Source organism: Bos indicus, chromosome 3 (genome assembly GCF_029378745.1).
Source record: "Bos indicus isolate NIAB-ARS_2022 breed Sahiwal x Tharparkar chromosome 3, NIAB-ARS_B.indTharparkar_mat_pri_1.0, whole genome shotgun sequence".
Lineage (NCBI taxonomy): Eukaryota > Metazoa > Chordata > Mammalia > Artiodactyla > Bovidae > Bos > Bos indicus.
The window spans coordinates 46,404,741-46,429,791 of record NC_091762.1 but is presented as its reverse complement, the minus strand read 5'-3'; the positions used below and the strand labels follow the sequence as shown (position 1 = coordinate 46,429,791).

The 25,051-nt window shown below is 36.6% G+C and overlaps 1 protein-coding gene across 2 annotated transcripts in view; it reads right to left on the bottom strand.

Annotated features, from left to right (window-relative positions):
• DPYD (dihydropyrimidine dehydrogenase) overlaps positions 1-25,051 on the bottom strand; it is a 922,996-nt gene that overhangs the window by 324,974 nt on the left and 572,971 nt on the right. For both annotated transcript variants that reach the window (XM_070779940.1, XM_070779937.1), the window contains exon 15: positions 3,065-3,133. In XM_070779940.1, the coding sequence (XP_070636041.1) occupies positions 3,065-3,133 (69 nt within the window). The remainder of the gene's footprint in view (positions 1-3,064; positions 3,134-25,051) is intronic.

Sequence of the window (25,051 nt, the reverse complement as noted above, 5' to 3'; positions counted from 1 at the left end):
GGCCAGTGCTCTCAACACGCTGTGGGATTTGGCTTCTGAAGCAGTTGCTTAAGGAGGGAGGGACATGCAGCCCAAATGTGCAGAGAAAGTAAACCTTTGGGGTGTAAAGTGTGACGAGTGAGAGAGAAGAAACAGAAGGAACCAGTAGATGTGTCCTTCACTCGTCTTCTTCTCTAAACTGTTGTGAGGCAGGATGATCCCACACAGCCCTCCCATCCCACATGGCTGAGCAATTGGCTCCATCTCCTTGTGAAGTGGCAGCTAGCTCTGGAACACACCACGCTCCATCTGCTTTCCCTTCTTCCCATTGCCTTCACTCCCCTCACACCCCCCTTAATCTTATTGCTTTGGAATTGAATCCTTCAGTGAAGCATCTTCACATTAATTTTGACTCAGGCTCTGTTTTCTAAGCTAACACACATTAAGAAAGAAATGGATTCCAAATCTATTCAAATGAGTTCAAGATCTATTTAAGATCTACTATGGGGTATGGTTCAATTTGGTATACACATTTAAAGTGTGAACATGTCTACCTAGCTGAGGCTATACCTTATTCACCTTTGTTTTGGATGGCCAGGGACTCTGCAAATAGTAAGTGCTTCAGAGATCTTCCCTCCATGGAATTGGAATAGTTTATCAATGTCCCAGAAAATTAGGATAGCATGTGATCAGATACCTGAACCAAAGAAATTGAGCAGAGCCTAACAATGCTACTAATTTGACACCAAGCTATAAAAACTTTTCTGGAGGCTGCTTCTGTTTTATGGTGCTCAAAACACAAGACAAATTAAAACCAGGTTGAGAAATAAGACATTAAAAGTATGTGTATTCTAGAGAGTTAGAGTGAAAAAGAAAGTTTGGTTCAACATGGTTCTATTTCCAAGAATATGCATGTGAAAAAAATGATATATTGCATGCACACTGACTTTTAAAAACAGCATCTGGTAGATTTTACCATAGTTTAAGAATGTACTAGGTTCCTGGTTTTTTAACCACCCCCCAACATGGCCTTAAATGTTTATTCAAAATAATACAATAAAATGTTAGTCTCCAATGAAGTAAATAATAATGGTCCCTTCTTGTCCAAATTTTAATTCTGATATAGAGTTTCTCTCTCAATCTCTATTTTTTCATATTTTTGTACAAATGGATCTACTCTGCTATTACACACATTCATTTCTGTTTTCAGATATAACAGTAAAGAGCTGATAGCAAGATTTTCTGAATTCCCTGTTGTGCAATTCAAGAATTAATCTACTCTGTGGAGAGGAACTTCATGAATTTAAAGTATATCCATCATCATATTAAGTGATTTGCTGAACTTAAAAGCAATGGCTTGTAGAACAGCTGGTATGTTCTCTCAGATTCCTACCCTTCATTATCACCACCCCCAAACAAATGTACATTGTAAGTAGTATAGTAACTTTGGCTTGAACACTTTTGTTTTTGTTGATTTGTTTTAATGTGGGCTCTTCCATTGTAAGAAAATCTGTTTTAATCTGTTGTGAAGCATGTGTTCACAGAAACAAAACCAAATACTGACTCTACAAAGCTTTATTGGGTGCCTACCATATGAGCTATGGTGGAACCATCCTGCCTATTGCTTCCCTCCAGGGAAATATGAAGACCTGGGGATAGTTCCTTCCTGTGTTATGCCCTGAGCTGGTCCATATTTCAAAGATTAGAGGGAACTTTTTTTAATCGACACACTTCAAGATTGAACTCCTTGATATACAAATTGCTCTTCTGTTGAGAGATCTAACAGACTATTTTGACTGAATGGAAGGCATATCTTTTTCCTTTTCTTTCTTTCAAACATATTTTCCTTTTTTTCTTCCTTCCCCTTTTACTTTGATTGATTGCTAATGAGAAGCTACAAAATAATATTGAATAAAACCTCAGTTAAAGAATTAGATATAGAGTGTGAGAAATATGGAATGTATCTTTAAGCTGTATCTTTATACATATATAAAAGCTTTTGACTTTTTAAAAGTAAAATTGGCTTATTTAAAAATTAAGGCTTATTATTGACAAAAATACTTTCAGTATTTTATTCTACAGAAGGCAGAAGAGCAAGTAGTGTGATAAAGCCATTCATCATAGTCAGCTTTAAATTGGCAAAACTCATGCCAAACCTGGGCTCTGTGGAAAATTTCACGGTCAATTAGGTAAATACATGTGTAAAATGGACCCAGCAACAAAGATCACGAAGCCAATTACTGATCATATTTAATTTCATCTAAGTCCCAGAAACAATTTTTGCCCTCACAGATCTAAGATATCCAAATAAACTGTACAATCACAATTTTTAAATGCTATAGAAAGCTTTATAACATTTCATAAGGCAGAGCTGTTAGTTCATAATTATTATTAGGTTTAGTCTTCACTTCTTAGAGGTTTTCAAGAAACCCCAGCTACAGTGTTTTTCGTGATAGAACAATGGACATAAGTACACAATTTTAAGTATGTATTTTTCTATTTGAAATAGAAATTTGAGGCACATGGTTAGTTGTTTGCATTTGTGCAAGATTCAATTTATATTATAGAAAACTCGCTGACTAGTGTTCCATTCAGGAGCATTCTGTCCTACCATTTTATGCATGTCTGTATTCAAACTAGTATAGTATTAAATGAACCTTTTATATTTTAAATATTCAAGAGCTTTATATTCAAAATTTCTTTTCTTGCTGTCAAACTAGCTTGCCTAAAGGCAAGGTAAGATCAAGTTAGACTCTCAAAGGTAGAATTAAATTTTATCATGGCATCCATCATAATATACAGTTTGCTTAATATGCAAATAAAGAGTATATGGAGTCAAAGAATAAAGGATTTTTAGGCAGTGTGTGAAATCCAAGGGACTACTTTTATAGAATAGATTCCTTTTAAATTTACATTTCCATCATTTTAATGAAAACACAGGGTAAACAAATTGTAATAGAAATGTTTTAAGTTACCATTTTTCACTCAATTTTTCTTCTACAGGGTTATTTTTCATGACAGCTCTTTATTTAAAACTAATAAAAATAGAAGAGAAGAAATAAAATAAATATAAAGAAATCATTACCTCAGCCTTTCTGGAGAGTTCCATCCAGTCATTTCTGTTGTAACTGCACATGATGCTAGCAATCACAATCTTTAAAAAGAGAAAGGAAAGAAAATTAGTTCAAATAGTTATGTCTTTATACACAGGGGTCTATGATATTTACATATATATGTTTATAGTGGTAAATTATATCATAAAAATTAGTTTTCCATCTGCTGAAAGAAATCAGTAAAGTACAGCATGGAATTATAGTGAAGCAAAGGATAAGATCTGGGGCTTCAGACTTAGGTTAGAGACTTTCTCATTTACTATCTTTGAATGCTTGAGCAAGTTACTTAACTTCCCAATCCTCAGCATTCTCTTTTCAAATGGAGATAATAATACTGACTTAGCCAACATCAAAAAGTGATAGTGATTACATGAATTTGCGTATGCAAAAAGAGTTGTTTAAGTTATCTAATGATGTAGTGCATGTGTACTCAGTCATGTCCAACTCTTTGTGACCCCATGGACTGCAGCCCAGCAGGCTCCTTTGTCCATGGGATTTTTCAGGCAGGAATACTGGAGCAGGTTGCCATTTCCCACTCCAGGAGATCTTCCTGACCCAGGGAATGAACCCTGGTCTTCTGCATCTCCTGAAATGGTAGGCAGATTCTTTATCACTGAGCCACCTGGGAAGCCCATAATGACGTAGAAATATTTATTAACGTAATTACTGGTATAGCTAAAAGGTTTCAAGATATGGAAAGGAAATAAATTAGTGTCTTCTTCAATCACATCTTATTATAGTATGGATAATTACACCTTACATATTCAGAGTGAATTACAGTTTTAAAGTTTGCTAAACGTTGATTATTTAACTACAGTATTACAGTATAATGGAGGCTTCATAGAGTAGTAGTTACTAGTATCTGCTCTGAAGCCAGAATGTCTAGATTAGAGTTCAGACTCTATCACTAACTGTGTGGTGCTGGACAAGACATTTAATTTCCTCATTGGTTAAACATGGATAACACTACAATCTACTTGCTGCTGTTGTGTCTGACTCTTTTGCAACCCCATGAACTATAGCCCACCAGGCTCCTCTGTTCGTGGAATTTCCTGGACCAGAATACTCGAGTGGTTGTCATTTCTTTCTCCAGAGGATTTTCCTGACCTAAGGATAGAACCCATGTCTCCTGCATTGGCAGGTCCTTTACCACTGAGTCACCAGGGAAACCCACTATCTACTTAGAAAAGTAACAATCAAATTGCTAAGAGTTTATGACTCTAATAATGTACTAGGTAATGCTTTAATGGATTTTATCCTATTAACTTACTTAATTGTTCTCAAATGATTCTCCCCATTTTACAGATGAAGAAGCTGAGGTACTGAGACATAAAGGTTACAGAGCTAATGAAGAGCAGAGCCAGGACTCAGACCCAAAAATTTAACTAAGAATCTGTGCTTTTAACCATTAGTTTTTGCAGGCCTAATGTAAATATTCAGTATATGTCAGTAATTACTTTCTATTATTACCATTTAAAGACTATGAGTCAGGACATAAAGTCTGTGCCAAATCTGAAGCCACAGAGTCTAGTAGAAGAGTCCGCTAAAAGCCACTGGGCTCTCACCACATACAGCTTTTTTTTTTTTTTTTTAATATGTCTAAAAAAACAAAACAAAGATGTGACAAACAAGTCAGATGAATGCTTTTATCAAGAAAAGAAAGAAAATAAGCTATAATCATACGGGAGAGAGTTCTGAATACCAGAGCTCTAAATACTGAATAAGCCTGTCCTTAACGTTGTGTCAATTTTTTCCTGATAGACTATAATCCTCCATGGGTACCTGGACTGCTCTGCACCATTCATCATTTTATCTACAATAACCAGCATGATGTTTGGCACATAGTAGAACTGATTGAATAAATGTACGAGGTCACTAAAGGTTTAAGAACAGAGAGTTGCATTTTCAGTTTATCCTTTTAAGATTAAGCAGAAATGAACACCATGAGTTAGAGAAGGGAAAAAATAAACAATTGGTGAAAACTTTTGGCAAATTATTATTGTATGATTCAGAGAGAAGAGTGAGCAGAACAGTTGTGAATGCTGGTCTTGGTGACAGAGAAAGGGTCAGATGTCAAAATACACAGAAACTGTGTGTATTAAGATTGAAAAAGAAGAATCAGGAGATCTGAGAAGCTGACTGTGAGTGACTGAGAAAATCTTACAACTTTAGTCAGACAAAAGTAAGACGATGCTGAGAAAAAAGGAAGCCAGAAGAAACAGTGTATTCAAACAGATTCCTATTAGAGAGAGGAACAAACAGAGAAAAGTAAAAGTAGATGATGACTAGAGGAGGAAAAGTAAGAATGCATGATTGTTTTTTACTGAGTTTAGGATTCAACTTTTGTGTAGCTTTTAAGAACTGGGGAGGAAAAAAAAAATGTAAGAATGACCCTTGGCCTTTTCTATAGGGGCTGAAAAAAAGTGAAAGGTCAACTTCTAAACTTGCCCATCTACAAGCAAGAAAGGGTCACCAGAATAATTATGCATCTTCAATACACTCTGCCATTTTCACATGCTATAAAATCTTGACGTTATTCTGCCCCACCCTCCAGTTAGAAAACAGAGCAGGGAGGAATTCCCCAGAGAGGCAACCAGACCTTCAAGGACTACACTATTACCTCCTCTTGAGTACTCCTTGCACGGGGGACTTCATTTGAAATGAAAACCAATTGGGATGAAGGCTGGGGGCAAGTGGACAGATTCTACTGTCCTCAGTGGCCTCGAGTTCAAGTCAACAAATACACCTTTCTTTTATTTTTTAAAACTTATTTTAATGGGAGGCTAATTACTTTACAATATTGTAGTGGTTTTTGCCATACATTGACAGGAATCAGCCATGGGTGTACATGTATATCCTGAACCCCACTCCCACCTCCCTCCCCATCCCATCTCTCTGGGTCATCCCAGTGCACCAGCTCTGAGCTCCCTGTCTCATACATCGAACCTGGACTGGCGATCTGTTTCACATATGATAATATATATGTTTCAAGGCTATTCTCTCAGATCATCCCACCCTCACCTTCTCCCACAGAGTCCAAAAGACCGTTCTATAAAGAAAGGTTAATCTAAGGATTTAGGGAAGGAGCAGACTCCCCAAGCTTGCTGGTAAAATGTCAAGAGCAAGGTTAGATCCAAAGATTCAGACTGAAAAAATGACTTTCTTATTAGATACTGATTCTGTGGTGAAAGAGACAAACAGTAGACCTAGGTTTTTAGGGAGTTCTGTTAGCCAAAACCAAGAAAAGACAGGCAAACACAAAAACCAAACTTGCTTCCAGTTGTGGCAAAGTAACCTTCAAGTTTATACTCCCATATAAATATGAAGTGACTGCTATATCAGGATGGCATCCTCCTCCCGTGTCCCTTTCAGGTGCCACAGAGGACAAGAGGGAAGATCCTTCTAGTGGGGAGGATCCAGGTAGGCAGAGGGGCTGACCAAGAAAGCCACTTCCAAGAAATCAAGGTTTACTGGCCCTGACAACTGGATATGATAGATGTTCTCAAGTAGGGACTAACATAGTTCCTCTTTACTAAATGGTGATTTGACAAAGCTGTTTTTTCTTCAAATATATATTGATTGTGCCTGGATTGGTTAGAATCATCATTCACCTTTTAAGTCCCCAGGATTATGAGGAGCTATATTTGAGCTTGATGGAGAGAAGTAAATAACACCCAGAGAACTGTCCTGAACATTGAGAACACTGGTGCCATCAAATGCCTAGGAACGCAGTGACTGGGTATGATTTGGGGCACACTGTCATTGGGGAGGGGTGGCCACAGGTGGGAGAGATAGATAATGCTTAGGACAGAAAGAAGTTTTGTGTGCTCTGAACAGCTAAGCACTACCCGGTTCTTCATTCCTCATCTTCAAAAAACAGGCTCTACCTTCTTACCCAAAAAGCTGGGAAAATATCTCCAACAGGGTTAATCATAGTAATCAGCTACTCTACTCTCATTAAAGTCCTTCAGCTGAACTGAGGAGATAAAGACTTCTTTCCTCTTTGGTCCCTAAACTGGAATGGAGTGTGTTCATAGCAGCTAGTAATCACTGACTGATTTCTTACTTAGCCAAGCCAACCCTCCCACTCCCACTCAAAGCTAGCTGCACTGGGATGAAAAAAGCAGAGACAGAGGAAAGTAGAGACGCAAGATGGAGACACGGTTCTGTCACTTTTAAGTCTGGTGTACCACTAGCATGCCTGTCCAAGTGAACCAATAAACAGCACTTTTGACTTAAGGAAACTCAAGTTATATTCTGGTTTCTATCACTGACAGTCTTGACAATTACTACATGCAAAACTAAAATTGTCACTTTTAAAATAACTTCCTAAGCATTTTTTTCTGTCAAGTAAATTTAAGGGGAAAATAACTTTATACCTTATTTTTAAATGCTAAATTATCTAAGAAGTCTAAATATCTTTATCTAAAATCAAGGGATGGTTCATGAAAATATATATTGACATTCTATTTCAGAGGAATAAAGATGACCCAAAATCATTTTATTCTTGATTAAAAGATATAAGCATTTTTCAAAAGGCCAGGCTAAAACACATCAACAGTAAAAGAACACTGAATAGAATTTAATCTTTCCTCGAGGATTGGAAAGCCCTTCCGTGTTTTGCAGTGCCTGGTTTTTAATCAAACAAAGGAAGACAGGTTACTTTTTTCCTATGGAAAAAAAGAGTTAATGTATATTTCATATTGTGAAACATCATGAAAAGTTACTAGAAATGAATATCCAATGAAACATTTTTTTAAAAGAACAACATTTCCCTATATTTCATTTAATTTATGCCATTTCTAATGCTCCATTTTTATGGCTCATATTTTAAAACATTATTGGATGAGTTTATACATAAAAGCCAAATGCTATATAATGTTTTAACTAATCTTACATTTTATGAACATTTTAAGAGTCAAGTGAGAGATTCAAACCATATTAGTTAATCACTTAATATGGAAACTGAGTATCTACTGTAGTAGGCACTAAATGACATATAGAGGAGTTGAAGACACTGATTCAGAGTCTTTGATTATTCAACAATCAGTATTTCTTTGAGACCTATGTGCCAGTAACTGTAACTCTGAAGTGATGAAGGAAATATAGGGAAAATCCCTATATTTTTAAGAGGGGAAAAAAAGGCATTAAAGAATACATTATTTGAACTATTTTTGGGTCAAGATTTAAAAACAATACAGGCGAGCAAGATGGAGAATCACAGGGATGCATAAAGCCACATCAGATGATTTGGGTAAAAGCTGGCATTCCAGGTAGAGGAAACTGTAAGCAGGAACTCCGGAGGAGGAGTGATCATGATACACTTAAAAAATAGAAGGCCTTTGTCATTGGTGCTTCATGACAGGGCAAGAAGAGTGCAAAAGGAAATGAGAGGAGAAGGAAGCAGTCATTTCTCTGGGAGCTGAAACCTGTGGGAGTTTTTTTTTTTTTTTTTTTAATAGGGGTAATGGGGCTTCCCTGGCAGCTCAGCGGTAAAGAATTCACCTGCCATGCAGGAGACACAGGAGATGCCAGTTCCATCCCTGGGTGGGGAAGATCCCTTGGAAAAGGGCATGGCTACCCACTCCAGTATTCTTGCCCAGAGAATCCCATGTAGCCTGGTGGGCTACAGTCCATGGGGTCGCAGAGTAGACGCAACTGAAATGACTGAGCACACAGGTATGCATGCATATGGGAGGTACCAGGAGACCACTGAAAGGTTTAAAAGAGGGTAATAAAATGATCTGATTTATGTTTTTAAAAGATGCTGGCTACTTTATAGGGAACAGAATGAGGGGGCTGTAGGGTAAAAGTGAAGAGTCCAGTTTAGTTGAAATAAGGTGACTTGTGTAATATTCATGGAAATGGCCAGACGTGGAAATCTGAGCTAGATAAGTCAATGGTTATTCTCAGGAGGTGAGAAAAAATAAGAAATTAAGGATGATCCCTAGATTATTGGCTTGAGCCACTGAATGGAACATAGATGCTTCACTGAGATGGGACAAAGCCTAGTCCAATTATAAGTCAGGAACTGTTAAGATGTTCAACTTTAATATATTACATATAAAGTATTTAGCAAACTATTGGGGCTTCCCTAGTGGCTCAGAGGATAAAGCATCTGCCTGCAATGCAGGAGACCGGGGTTCAATCCCTGGGTTGGGAAGATCCCCTGGAGAAGGAAATGGCAACCCATTCCAGTATTCTCGCCTAGAGAATCCCATGATGACATTAATTGTGACACTGGATACATGAGTATAGAAGTCACTAAAGAAGTTAGTCAAGGTTATGGTTTTTCCAATGGTCATGTATGGATGTAAGAGTTGGACTACAAAGAAAGCTGAGTGCCTAAGAATTTATGCTTTTGAACTGTGGTGTTGGAGAAAACTCTTGAGAGTCCCTTGGACTGCAAGGAGATCCAACCAGTCCATCCTAAAGGAGATCAGTCCTGGGTGTTCATTGGTAGGACTGATTTTGAAGCTGAGATTCCAATACTTTGGCCACGTGATGCAAACAGCTGACTCATTTGAAAAGACCCTGATGCTGGGAAAGATTGAGAGCAGGAGGAGAAGGGGACGACAGAGGATGAGATGGTTGGATGGCATCACCGACTCAATGGACATGGGTTTGGGTGAACTCCAGCAGTTGGTGATGGACAGGGAGGCCTGGTGTGCTGTGGTTCATGGGGTCACGAAGAGTCGGACACAACTGAGTGACTGAACTGAACTGAACTGAAAGAAGTTAGGGTTGAAAGTGAATATTACAGAGACTCCAACATTAATGGTATTTAAAAGCCACCTGGCTTAGTGACTTTACAAACAGAATACAATAAAACAAGACAAAATGAAAGAGATGAGGATTGACCTAGAGTCACATTAAAATGTGGTGTCACAAATGCCAAGAGAGGGAAATGTCCCATAAAGAAAGGAGAAATTTATGAGGATGGATGCTTCTGAGAGCTGATGTAAGAAAACAGAGACCTGTCCACAGGATTTGGCAATACAGATGCCACTGGTAACCTTTACAAGAGAAATGTCAGGGAAGCAGGGAGGGCAGATAGTCAGACTAGACTGAATAAAGAGAACATGAAGGAGTTAGGGAAGTGATACACAAGCCTTCTAATAGTTTTGGTGGGCTTGCTGAAAGAGAAATGAGGCAGTAAATGAAGGGCTGTGGGAGGGCAAGTGAGAGTTTGTTCTTTTTTTTAATGGGCTATATATTACATATGTTTTTATACTGGTGGAAGTGACATGGAAAAGAGGAGGAAACTATTGAAAAGCCAAGAGGTGATGATGAATCTATCACATAAGTAGAGAATGTAAACTGTGCAAGGAGCACAGGCATTGTTTCCAGTCTAACCATATGGAAAGGTAGAGTAGACAGAAAACAGGAATGCATATAGTTCAGTTTACAGATTTGGTGTGGAAAAAGTGAAATTATTTTCCATAGTGTTTAGATTTTCTTTATCATATAACAGATGAGGTCTCCTACTGACAGTTAAGAGAAGTAGAGACAGGTTTAGAAGGATGAGAGGGAGATGAAAGTATTGACCTAGACATCTAAGAAAATGGGAACAAAAATTTACCAAGGGGTTATGATAAGAACACTAGGCTGGAAAGGCAAAAATATTTAATCAGGACGTGTTTTTATAAAATGAAATTAGTAAAAGGACAGTATAATTTAGAAAATTAGAACAAAGAAAGCTCCCTTTACACAGCTGACCATAAAACAGGTTTTATAGATTACTTCAAAGTTGAAACTCATATTATCAAGATGTTTTTTGTTGCTTTGGTCACAAAAATTTGGTGCATTCCATAAAAGGGCATTCTTATATCTAATTCTGTTGTTGAGAGAATACTTTTAAATTGCAGTTTTACATAGTTTTGACATTCATTTTGACTAATGCATGTAGCTTAAAATTACAATGTGTAAACATTCAATTTCTATTAAACATTAATGTTCTAAAGCATATAAAATGCCAACTATAATAATTTATGAATCAGATTTTGTGTTGTTTCTGCCTGAAAAATACTTCATAGGTTAAAAAAAAACAGGAAACTTACTCCACAGAAAGAAAAAATAGTGCTAAATGGCTTCAACTGTCATCCTTCAAAGCTTTTAAATTAAAGAATCACAATTTCTGGTCAAATTATTTTTATATAATTCATTTCTTTATGGAATAAAGAAAATGATTTTATTAAGCATTTTTTTTCAAGCTGAATGACAATGAAGTCTGCGTGTCAGAAATTATGGTGAAGAACAATATAAAACTTCCAAGTTTTATCTTTGGCTGTCTTGTCAAATTTCCAAACATTTGCAGTCTATGCTTACAACACAGGTTGGAAATACTGTTTTGGTATCCTGTAATCATACTGTGAACTACAATGGAAATTTAGTCAATAGTTCAGCTGCAAGACAACCTAAAATTTTTAGTAGGGAAAAACAGGCAAAGTGCAAAGTGACAAAGGGGAACAGTGTAAATTACAAGCAGTCAACTTAGGTTTTCTCAAACAATTTAACAAAATCTTTCCTAACACTACGGGGATTATACTACATTGAAGAGGAAAAAATAACATGGGACATGTGATTTTCAGGCATTTAAACTAAAAAAAAAAGTTCATTAAATATTAAATAATTGTACAACATTCAAAGTGTAAATGTTATTTATGCCATTATATGAATATAGTGAAAATGAGATAGGTACAATTTTCCTGGAATGTACACATTGAGAGAAGAACATTAAAAGTAAAACTCACAAGCTCTTCAAATTTTATATGGTTATTGTTAACTTAATGGTTGCAAATGAGAATAGTACTCTTAAAGTTCTCCTTTATATTATTTTAATATTTAGTGTTTTCTTTCTTTGCTTATTTTGGGACATACATATATCTCGCTTATACAACTATTTCTAATACGAAAAAGCCATGTTCAAAGTTACAAAATGTGCACATAGTTTTCATAGAGACACGTGTACCCCAATGTTCATTGCAGCACTGTTTATAATAGCCAGGACATGAAAGCAACCTAATGTCCATCAGCAGATGAATGGATAAGAAAGCTGGGGTACATATACACAATGGAGTATTACTCAGCCATTAAAAAGAATACATTTGAATCAGTGCTAATGAGGTGGATAAAACTGGAGCCTATTATACAGAGTGAAGTAAGCCAGAAAGAAAAACACCAATACAGTGCTTATGGATATATATGGAATGCATATATATGGAATTTAGAAAGATGGTAACGATAACCCTAGCAAGACAGCAAAAGAGACACAGATGTATAGAACAGTCTTTTGGACTCTGTGGGATAAGGTGAGGGTGGGATGATCTGAGAGAATAGCACTGAAACATGTATATTATCATATGTGAAACAGATAGCCAGTCCAGGTTCGATGCATGAGACAAGGTGCTCAGCGCTGGTGCACTGGGATGACCCAGAGGGATGGGATGGGGAGGGAAGATGGAGGGGTGTTCAGGATGGGGAACACATGTAAACCCATGGCTGATTCATGTCAATGTATGGCAAAAACCACTACATATTATAATTAGCCTCCAATTAAAATAAATTTAAAATAAAGCAATATGAGCCAAAAAAAGATAGGGGAAAAAAAAAGAAAATCAGAGACGTTTTCCACTAGTACAAGAAATAAACAACCACTGTAGACTACTCAGGAACTACAGTAACTGCTGTTTTTTCTTCTTCTTTTGATCACTTATTACTAGTTTTTGGGCTTCCCTTGTGGCTCAGCTGGTAAAGAATCCACCTGCAATGCGGGAGACCTGGGTTCGATCCCTGGGTTGGGAAGATCCCCTGGAGAAGGGAAAGGCTACCCGCTCCAGTATTCTGGCCTGGAGAATTGCATGGACTGTACAATACAAGGGGTCGCAAAGAGTCGGACACGTCTGACTGACTTTCACTTTCACTTTATTAGTTTTTTATCTAATTTCCATCCCCTTTGTATCTAGAAACTGATCTACCATTGGTCACCAGTTACAAAAATATCAGATACTTTTCAGCCCAAACCTTTACCAGAACTCTTTCCAGCACTGAGATGGTTAACCACCTCCAGCTTCCTGACTGAAACCCTCCTCATGTGGGCTCTTGAGATACATCCTTTTATCCTTCTTGTTCCTATTTTTGCTATTCCTTCTCAGGCTCTTCTGCCCTGAGCGTCTTTTACATGTTAACGTCCCCAGGTTGTACTCATGGTCCTCTTTTAGCATTGTTTCATGCACATCCCTTAGACATCATATTCACAATGATTTCAGATAATACCTATACGTAGAAACTTCAGAAATGCCTCCAATCTGTGTCTTTCTCCTGGGTATAAGAACAGCATATCCAACTGCCTTAAAGAACCTACATTCAACTTGCCCCAAATCAAACTTAAACTTCTCTACCTGGAATTTGCCTTCTCTCTCCATTAAATATGCTTATACTCTATGCTTTTGTTCCAAGTTAGAAAACTAGATTTTCTTTCTACATGTCTCTCACTGCCTACATCCAACTATTTCCAAATACTCTCTAGTCCACAGGTTTTGAAATTTGCCTGAGCACTGAAATCATCTGGAGAGTTAAAAACATAACTCCTACATTTGTATGTAGTTAGGCCCAGACATCAGTGTTCTCTCAAGGACCTCCAGGTAATTCTAACCTGCAGGAAAGTTTGAGAAGTATTGCTCTAATTTACTCCTCAAATATCTCTTCTAGGTGTCTCTGACTCTTTCATCATATCTGTTTTAGTTAAGATGTTCATGCTTGCTCCCCTGGATTACTGAAATAGATTCCTATTAGTCTTCCCATCTCTGATACCAGGCTAAGCCATCTGCCAGATCTATCTAAAGAGACAAACCTGATCATATCACACTTCTGCTTCAAATCTGACTTCAAGATAAAAATCCAACTCTTTAATATGCTATACAAGACCATAATGCAACATTTTCTCTAACCACAAAGAATTAAATACTTTGTTTCCTGAATATAACATGTATTCTGCATTCTCTTGACCATATGTCTATTCTTTTTGTCTGAATGAATAAGGAATGGTCCCTGTGCTCTAGGAGCATATGGTATAATAAAGCAGACATACGTAAATTGATACAAAAATAATTATAGTGTATGAAACAGCATACAGTGAGAGCAGAAAGGAAAGAGTGATTATTTGTACCTGTGTGAATCAGGGAAGGTCTCATAGAACAGTAACTCTTAATTGATTCTGAAATCATACATGAGTATTTATTGGAAACCGATTAGAATAAAACAGCCAAGAGTACTCCAGTTGTACTAAGCAGCAGAAACAAAGGCAAAGGGTGTTGCCTTTAAGGAATATGCTCTGTTTAAGGAATCTCAAGGAGTTCAGTTAGCTTTGGGGGAAATGAATGGCTTCACTTCATGGGCAATGGAGCTGTTTTCATAGGTAGAAACCAGGTTTATTCAAGCAAGGGGCTAAAACAATGGTTTCTAACCAGGTGATTATTTGGCTTTGAATTTTAGATTATTCAGCCTAGCAAATCCCTGCTCTTCTTTTGGACATTACCTCTCCTAGGAAGGCTTACTTGTTCACCCTTCCATCTCTTTGTCAGGCACCCCTCTTCTGACATCCCACAGCATCCTTTGCATTTCTTTATCATAACATTTCTTATATTGTATTAAATTGGTGTTTCTATGTTTTTAAAAGATGACCAAAGTTTAGTGGATTAGAGCCCATATTTTTCATCACTGTATTGCTAGCATCTCGTTGTTGTTTTTCAGTCACTAAGCCATGTCCAACTCTTTGCGAACCCATGGACTGCAGTACACTGGATTCCTCTGTCCTTCACTATCTCCTGGAGCTTGCTCAAATTTATCTCCACCAAGTTGGTGATGCTGTCTAATAATCTCATCCTCTGCCACCCCCATCTCCTTTGGCCTTCAACCTTTCCCAGCATCAGGGTCTTTTCCAATGAAAATACTAGCATCTAGTATTGTACCTTATATTTAATTGGGATTCAAAAAATATTTGCCTCAAAGGAATACTGAAATAGGTAACTGAGAAAAGAGATTGAAAGGAACACACTTTGCAAGTAATCCAAGTAGTTAAATAATGCATTGCATTACATTTACAATATCTAAATGTAAGTAAATTTTTATAGTCTACAGAGACAATAAGAACAGATAGATGGTTCAAGGTAAGAATATTCAAGAACCTCTCATACTTAATAAAATATACTTTATATCAAAGAATAAAAATCATTTATTTATATTTTACACTTAACACACATTTTCACATCTATTATCTAATTTATTTAACATAATAATTTTGAATGTAGAAAACCTAATATTGAGAATAATGAGCACAGATAATTTATTTTACCAGGGTCAAATAAATCAATAGGAGAGGCAGGGATTAAGCTCTGGTCTTTTGACTCGAAGTTCCTCTTGACTACATCAAGACAATACCATATTGATTTCCCATCCTTTCAATTTACATTAGAGATTCTAGTTGATTTTGTGTTCTCAGTCCTTTTGTGGTAAATCATTTGAACAAAGGTGTCCCTTCTTTGCATTCATACCTCTATGCAACGTAGTCTGTTAGTTGCTCAGTCATGTCTGACTCTTTGGGACCCATGGACTGTAGCCAGCCAGGCTCCTCTGTCCATGGAATTCCCCAGGCAAGCATACTAGCGTGGGTTGCCGTTCCCTTCTCCAGGGGATCTTCCCAACCCAGGGATGGAGCCCAGTTCTCCCACATTGCAGGCAGATTCTTTACCAGCTGAGCCACCAGGGAAGCCACTGCAATGCAGATGTGCAGCTACTCTTTAAGTGGGGGATTTATTTACCTGCCTTTTGAAACTTGGCTTTGTAACTTGTTTCAATCAACAGAATGTGACAGAAGTGATGTTGTGCCAGTATCAAGCCACAACTTTAAAGAGGCCTGTCCTTTTCTGTTTACTCTCTTGAAATCTTGAAGTCATGTGATCAAGTTAGCATGGCCTGCTGAAGGATCAGACATCACATGGAACAGGGATGAGCCGTACAGCTGAGGCTACTTGGGACCAGTCAGCCCACAGCCCACCTGGAAGTTGACTATAGATGGAGTAAGACAAGCTGGGACCAGAAGAACCACAGTTTAGCTCAACCTAAATCACTCACATGCATGCAGAATTGTGAATTAAAGTAACAGTTGTTTCAAGCAACTAAGTCTGGGGTGTTTTGTTATGTAGCCAAACTTAACTGATACCACTTTTATTAAGTGTAACAATAACAACAATAAGAAATAGCACTTGCTGTGTACTTGCATGTGCCAAGCACATGCATTACCTCTAACCATGATAAGGTGAAACTTATCAGTCCTGATTGGCATATAGGAAAGAAAAAATGTATTTAAAGAAGTTAAGTAATGCTCATGATTGTATAGCTAACAAGAGTAACTATAAATCTTGAACTCTCTACCTACAATATTTTTTTCTCTGAATCATTTTTTGCATTCCTTAAATACACATTTATAGGAAACCTTGTGGGTTTATTTTTATACCCAGTAGATTTTATTCAATGTGTGTCAATTTTTATTACTTTCATTCTCAGAGACTAACATTATTACTGTGTTCTTGCTGTATGTATTATTTCACTGTGACTCTATAAATACCATCTAAGCTAGGATAGGCAGGTAGAACTCCCTAGGAAATCATGAAGTCAAAGGAAGATCAAGTGAGAAAGGCCCAGTGAGATGATTCGCTGTTTCCTAACCACCTAAAAACATTAAAGAATGAAAATAGGGTAGTACTGGCCCCTTATAATCTGTCTCCAAATCATCTTACTGTCCCTTATCTTGACCAACCAAACTGAATTCACTATATATACTGGCCACCAGATTGTTTTTAGGCTTCCATTCTCTTCTGTGTGCAGATTCTTCTTTTTATAGTCTTCTCCATTCCTCTGACCATATATCTTCTATCCACTCTTCAAGTTTCTAACACAGAGCACTTCTATTCTATTGCACTCAATGAGCTCAGAGACAGAACTACTGTCTTTACTGATATCTGAGTGATGAATTTACTTCTCTACTCCAGTTCCTGTCACACTATATCACAAATGTGTGCTTATTTATATCAGTGTCTTCCCTTACTCCACTCAATGGAAAAACATGTTACTTTTTATTCACCTTTATTTTCTTATCTTTTGGTTCGCATTGCATAGCATCTAATGAATTTAACAAATATCTATGGAAGGAAGGATGTCCTTTTGTTACTTATTATTAATTAAAAAATCTAGTTTATCCCTATAAAGATTATAGTACTTGCTGCAATAATGGAGAAAAAGTACATATATAAAACTACCAAGACTACTATATATTTTTATACCTATAAGCCATTTACTGCCTTCATAGCATGATTTTGACACTGGCTTTAATCTACGATGTCCAACTGGATTTAGGTTATTTTATCACTGTTGACCCTTTACTGAAGTTGCAGTGAGTCAATTGAAGGCATAAAATTTGAATTCCATGTACACAAAAATGTTACCTACAGAAAACCTGTGTATGAGATTTTATTTTTCTTCTATTTAAAAGGTCATGATATGTTGCTGTATTGATGTAGTTCACTCAAGGACTTAGCCTTTCAAAGGCACATAAAAGAGTTGATTTGAAATATAAAGTTTCTATATTTCAGTTTAAAACTCTTTCTATTTAGAGGAAATAAATATTCACTTAATTAAATACCTTCATAAATTAATAAGGTTAATTAATACAGTGTTAAAATGTGACAGGAATTTGAAGGTAAAAAGAAATTAAAAATAAAATAGTAATAAAGAAACTCTCAAGAAAATTACATGGAATGATGCACTACATGAGAGTTTGGGCACTTCTTCCAATACTAAACATGTAGCACTTGGGTGTTACAAAGATTATTTTGTGTTAAAGACTTTAAATCCCAAATGAAAATTTTATGTAAATACTAAACATTATTGTAATTATTTTATGAGATGTAGCTCTTTTGCTCTCATTAACTATGATTGCATGTTTAATGCAAGTTCAATTAGATAATCCTGTTGTGTAAGATAGTGGTATTGTGTCTTAAGCATGGGATGGTAAGCTTCTGGAGGATGTAGGTTGTGTCTTCCATCTCAGCATATGTGCCTTGTGGGCTGGGACTGCTTGTTCTGTTTACTAATGTACCTGACACATATTAGGAACTTAAAAGTATTTGTTGAATACAGAGATAAATAGAATAGTTGAAATGTAGTAAGTGAATACTTTTAGGAAGTCAGGGACTTCTAAAAACACACAAGTTACTCTTTCCCAACTATGTGCTATTACCTCAGAGAAATGTTGTCACTTCAGTTCAGTTCAGTCGCTCAGTCGTGTCCGACTCTTTGCAACCCCATGGACTGTAGGACGCCAGGCTTTCCTGTCCATCTCCCAGAGCTTACTCAAACTCACGTCCATCAAGTTGATGATGCCATCCAACTGTCTCATCCTCTGTCCCTTCTCTTCCTGCCTTCAATCTTTCCCAACATCAGGGTCTTTTCAAATTAGTCACTTCTTCACATCAGGTAGCCAAAGTATTGGAGTTTCAGCTTTACCATCAGGCCTTGCAAAGAATATTCAGGATTGATTTCTTTTAGGATGGACTGGTTGGATCTCCTTGCAGTCCAAGGAACTCTCAAGAATCTTCTTCAACACCACAGTTCAAAAGCATCAATTCTTTGGCGCTCAGCTATAGGAATGCTTAAATCCCACTTATTATGGGATAAGCTGCCCACCCTTGGAGGACTCTGACTCTGCCTCAACCTTTCATATTCTTCTCCAGACACCCACAGGCACTCTCCCATACTTCCTTCCTGTCTTTATTCAAATGTCATTGCCTCAGTGACACTTTAAGAATGCAAACCATCCCCTCCCAGCTCTATTTTCTTTCCCATGGCACTATTATATCATTTTATTTAAAATAGTTAATGTTTTTCTCACCTCAGTGGGAATGCACGCTCCACTGGAGGAAGAGTTTGGATACAGAACAGTAAGGGCATAGAGTGAGTCTATTTACTTGTTAAATGAATAATCAAATACTAATATATCATTTAAATATCTTTTTGCATCTGCTAACTGATCTATAAAATGGGAATAACTTGATTTACCATACTTATTTCATAGGGATTATTCCAAGAATAACATAGTATTATATATTTGACATTAAATACTTTTCAATGAAATTCAATTATTTTTTATGACTAAGAGAATAATGTCATATTCAGATTTGCCATTTTCTAAAATTTAGTTAGAGTGCAAACAATGACATTTTGAAATAGCACACCACTTTGATTTTAAAGATCCACAGATAAGACTTAAAAACATGCCATTGGAAAGGGTAGAAAGCATCATCTTATGCACTCCTTGGATCTTTCGGTAGTATCATATTGTGGGCATATTGGTAAATTAATGTAGTTTAAAAAAAGGGTGGGGCAGATCCACAGAATCAAATTGTATAGATCAAGTCACATTTTGTAGATACTTAAATATTATTTAGATTTCACTAAAATACTAGGAAATCGACTAATAGCTAGGATACCATTTATTAAATTTTATATTTTTTGGCTTAAATTGCTTTATCAGAATTGAGATTACAATCTTTTTCCTATTCACTCAGAAACAATTCTAAGGACTTTGAGCCTCAGACATGTATGTTTTCTTATTTGGAATACCCAAAGAGGATCAATACTGTAAACAAATTCCATGTTAAAGATAGAGTAGCACGCTGCAATCAGTTGTGATGTTAGATGAAGAAAGTCTGAAGAGTGGGAGAGGACTTCGGAACCATGCCCTTTCCCTGAGAGGTCTAAGGAACATGCACTCTAGACCACAATGCTGGAAGCATTTCTTCTGACCCATGCTCTGCAGAAGAAACATGCATCTCCATTGCTCCGGTCTTTCCCCTATGCACTTCTGTAAGTACTCATTCATTCCCTTTCTCCCCATGAGACCACCTGCTTCAGCGCCTGCTTTGAAACAGGCACAGAAAAGGAGCTGAGTGAAAACCAGATGACTAAATAAATGAAGGATCCCATGCACCCTCCTTTCACACAAATGATTCCATCTTTGCTTTTGTTCTGCTTTCCTTCCTCCTCTTCATCAGACCCCAACCCCACCAGTTTCCCTCACCTTCTCTGACCTTTCTTTACAAGAAGCTTTTCCCATGTTTGGACCCATATGCTTCCTCTTCCTCCACTTGGAGCTGCCACATCTGCCAACAGTGGGCACCTTGGTTAACAGCAGTAGAACAAAACCCTCTAACGTGCTTCACTTTTCAGGATAATGATGAATAACTAAGAAACATCCATTGTATCATTGAATAAATGATTCCCTTGCCTTCATATGCTGTTGATACTTGGGAATCAAATCAAAGATATTTCCACATTTTGTAAACATCTTAAGATTTCATCTACATTCCAAATTTCAGTTTGAAATGTTCCTTCTCAGAAGCTTGGCATAGGGATTTACAACAGAAATAATGACAGGATCTTTTACAAAGTGATTGGAACCTTTACGGTATAAACTTTATACAGCATAATGAATGTGTTGGCATTTTGAACTTATTTGCATACTATAAAAATACAACAGAGAGCACAGCAAAGTCCCTGTTAAATTCACATTACCTGTGAAATGAAGATACCAAAAGGCAGTGTAGCCTAATTAGAATCATGAAATGATATTCAAGCCATACTTCTAAGAAAACACATATGCAGTAATAGTTACAATGAATGAATGGGTTTACCTCTCATTAAGCAAATGAGAAAATCCTCAAATTTCTTTGCTTCAGTCATTTCATAAGATATTTCTAATAGCAGTAGTATCTATTTCAACTGCTGAGCTAAAGTCACATTTGTCAATAATTAGTGTACTAGGACTTCCAATGCAAAGCAAACTCTGAAGGGCCTTTTCAGAGTTTAAAATTTGATGTTTTTAACAATAAAGTTTAAAAATTAGACATTTTCTTTCAAATATTATTTTTCCTGATTGTTCACACTTTCCAGCTTCCTCATGATTGCACAGATGTGATAACAATGCTGTTTTTAAGTAACAACAAGGTTTTCGTTTTATAATCTTTACTCTCCTCTATTCCACATATAATTATGTGATCTCTGAAACTTTCCAAACAAATAAGAGAACAGTAGCCCTTCAAAATAAACTGATTGTAAGGCTGGAGTTTGCAGTCCTCTAAATTAAGGGCAGATTATATATCTTCCCTACTATGTAAGATTTGCCAACTTGAAAGTTTGTTTAAAAAATGAATTTATAAGCATAACATGTCATGGGAATTATTGTATAAAAGCATACACGATTAAGAGTTGGGAAAAGGCATAAGATTAAAATTTGGTCATTGAGCATTTTCTGTTTTGATAATTACCACTGTATTTCAAAAACATTATAAAACTATAGCACTGATTATTTTAATTACTTGAATATTGCAAAGAACAGAATGATTTGATTTAAAAAACAAATTCCTGTTAAGATTTTTTAAATTATTTACAACTCCAGTTTTTCTATCATTTGAGGAAGGAATGGATAGTTGTCCTTACCTCCCCCATCAAACAAGTTATCATAGTACATAACATAAAAGCGTGTGATCAGGATTTTAGTCTCGGATGCAGCCCATGTCCCCATATGTCTCATAAATTCTTCTAATGCATTTTCACATGCATGATCGTGAATACCTATTAAGTGAAAAGGTTTACCATATGCTACATTTTTCAACTACCAAAAACAGAGGGTGAATGGTTCCTGGACTTGTATATGGAACAAAAAAGCATAAAAGCAAAACAAAAACCTCTTACATTTTTACTAAATAAAGGAAGGAATGAAGAATTGTAAAGACTGAGTGGAATCCTCCTTGGGCACCATGCTGTTCTTTTCTTGAGACAAAAGTGTTCAATGAGGGACAGATAGGGAGGAAAGGAGAAACAAATGTAGACCTCTTGTGTGTATCAGCCAATCCATCTTCTCCTTAGTAAGGAACTGTTTGCTACAGTATAGTATTAAATGCTTCCTTCAGCATACTTTCAGTAACATGAATTTTTATTATTTCTTTAGGAACAATTCACAATAGGAAGTTACTGTCAAGAGTTTGTGTGTGTGTGTGTGTGTGTGTGTGTGTGTGTGTGTTTTTCTTTCCCTTTTCAAGATAGACTTGGGTACACCACCTCTTGAATCGGGTTAAGCAATCCCTTTCCTCTTTTAATATATTTTAATGACTTGGAGTATTATTTCTCAGTAGATATTATTCAGTCAAGCTAGAGATATTTACTGCATTGGTTAAATGTATAATATATTCCCTGAATTATTTATGTAAGTAACACATATTATGATGCATAGAGGGTTTCCCAGGTGGCGTTAGAGGCAAAGAACCCCCCAGCCAATGCAGGAGACATAAGAGACTGGGGTTCAATCCCTAGGTTGGGAAGATCCCCTGGAGGAGGGCATGGCAACTCACTCCAGTATTTATGCCTGGAGAATCCCATGGACAGAGGAGCCTGGCGGGCTATGATCCACAGGGTTGTGTAGAGTTGGACACAAAAGTTAATGCACACACATGATGCACAGAAATCATATAGAGATTATATGCATACATATAGACATATACTACCCCAATTACACTACAGTGAATCAGCCACTTATGAGACTTTATTACTCAAACACAGACACACACACCATTCTCAGAACTGAAAGGAAAAAATCCTTATATACAAATTAACCTTAAGTTTTTGTCCTATCTAGGCAAAGTCCTTCTTTTTGAATTGTAATTTATTACAATAAGTCTTTTTATCAATTTAAGGTTACCATTCTTGATTGAATGCACAAGCAATTTCTGGTAAAGTACTCATGGTATCAAAATACCATAACCAATAAGCTAGGTGCTGTGAAGCTCATCATATGGGGTATCATCTCTGTCTTACACACATGGTCTTAGAACTGCCAGAATAAATTCACTCAAAGCAAATTAGTGGCTACATTTCATGTATTAAAGGACATGTGTAGTTTTGCTCTGGTGTCAGTTTCATGGTGTCATTTTGCAATGTGCATCAGAAGGGACTCATAGTGGAAAATTAACTTGGGCTTTTTAACTGTCAGAGCAAGACGCTCATCTTCTCAAAATACTTATGCCTTAATGGCGGGTTTTTTCTCATGTAGAATTACTCTGCCCCACTCCTTTTCTTACTGCCTTCTTATTTATTTGCAGTAGAGCTATCACTCTCCACTGAATATGCTGTAGCTATAAAATTGCAGAGAGTCAAGTCTCTGTAGGTGCAAAGTATTTTAGTTCACAACCTGTATCTCTGCGCATGCTAACAGCAAGCTATATTGAAGCATTTCTCTTGCCTGACTTGGCCTCTGGTCTGGTTTAAAGTGTCAGCTTCTTCCTCTGTTCATTTTATCTTAAATAACTTTGTTGATGAAAATTTTTTAGGCCACTCTAAAAAATCTTTATTAACTTAGGTATGTCTTGTTAAATAAACTCATCAACATTCCTTACTTTTCATTCAATTTTCCTTTATCAGACTAAAATTTCTTTGCCAGTAGCATGGCTGTTTTTACTTCATATGAAGCCACCCTCCCTAAATCTATAAAGAAGAAAAAAAAAAACATTTAAGGAAAAGAAAATAAAAAACTCTAGGAGACCTTTAGAATGAAAATATGGGGAAATAACTATCAATCTATGTATTTTTAAAGGACTTCGTTTTTAAGCTAGTGTTGTAGCAGTCATCAATCCTAATAAACTAACCAAATAACCTTTTCCATAGTCTTCATCTTTGATGAAACAAAACTTCATTTACAATAATAAAAACCACTATGCTTCCTGAGTTGTCCATATTTCAATGAGATACTAATCAGCAATATGGCATCTTCATGACTTATTACTGATAAAGTTTTTCCTGAAACCTCTATGGCATCAGCCCTTTTCTGTGATAGAGTTACCCTAGTAGGGTGTTTGTGTATGTGTGTGCATGTTTGTGTGTGTGCATGTGTGTGTGTGTGTGTTTACTCTTGTAGCATTTATAGCTTATAAAGATATGAATTTTATAAAATAGTATCTTTAAAATAAATTATTTTGAATGCGTTTGACCTGTCTTCCCAAGTGTATACTCTTTTGAGGCAGGGATTCTTACATATGTATTTTCCCACGTATAGTGTCTTACATACATTAACTATTCCCCTGATTAGTAGATATAAAAACTATTCAATGTCGTCTAGCTTACTATAACAGAGAAGGCAATGGTACCCGACTCCAGTACTATTGCCTGGAAAATCCCATGGACGGAGGAGCCTGGTAGGCTGCAGTCCATGGGGTCGCTAAGAGTTGGACACGACTGAGCGACTTCACTTTCACTTTCCACTTTCATGTGTTGGAGAAGGAAATGGCAACCCACTCCAGTGTTCTTTCCTGGAGAATCCCAGGGACGGGGGAGCCTGGTGGGCTGCCATCTCTGGGGTCGCACAGAGTCGGACACAACTGAAGCGATTTAGCAGCAGCTGCTTACTATAAAAAGATGAAGGAAATGATTAGTATAGCAAGAGAATTTCAGTTAAGGACTGTTAATGTTTTCAGTTCTCATTTTGTCAGAATTGGCTATTAAATTACTTTTTGTTGAGAACTTGAAAAACATGGCAGGATATAGGCTTCTTTATTGCTCCTCTCCAGGTTTGGATATATATACTGTAATTAGAACCATTGGCAGGATGAAATTTAATTTGTGTCAAAATATTAAAAATGCCCTTTTTGGAAGGACTAAAGAAAGCACCTTATTTGCACTTAAACCACATTATAGATGTAAAAGTATATGACACGTATTTTGTATTTAAAACTAGAAGAAGGCAATCAAATTTCTTATGGTTTTGAAAAGATTTCAAAGTGTGTCATCCCATCCATCTGCAAGGACTAAATTCACATGAATCAGCCTCTCATGCAATGTGGTGCAGAAACTGATTG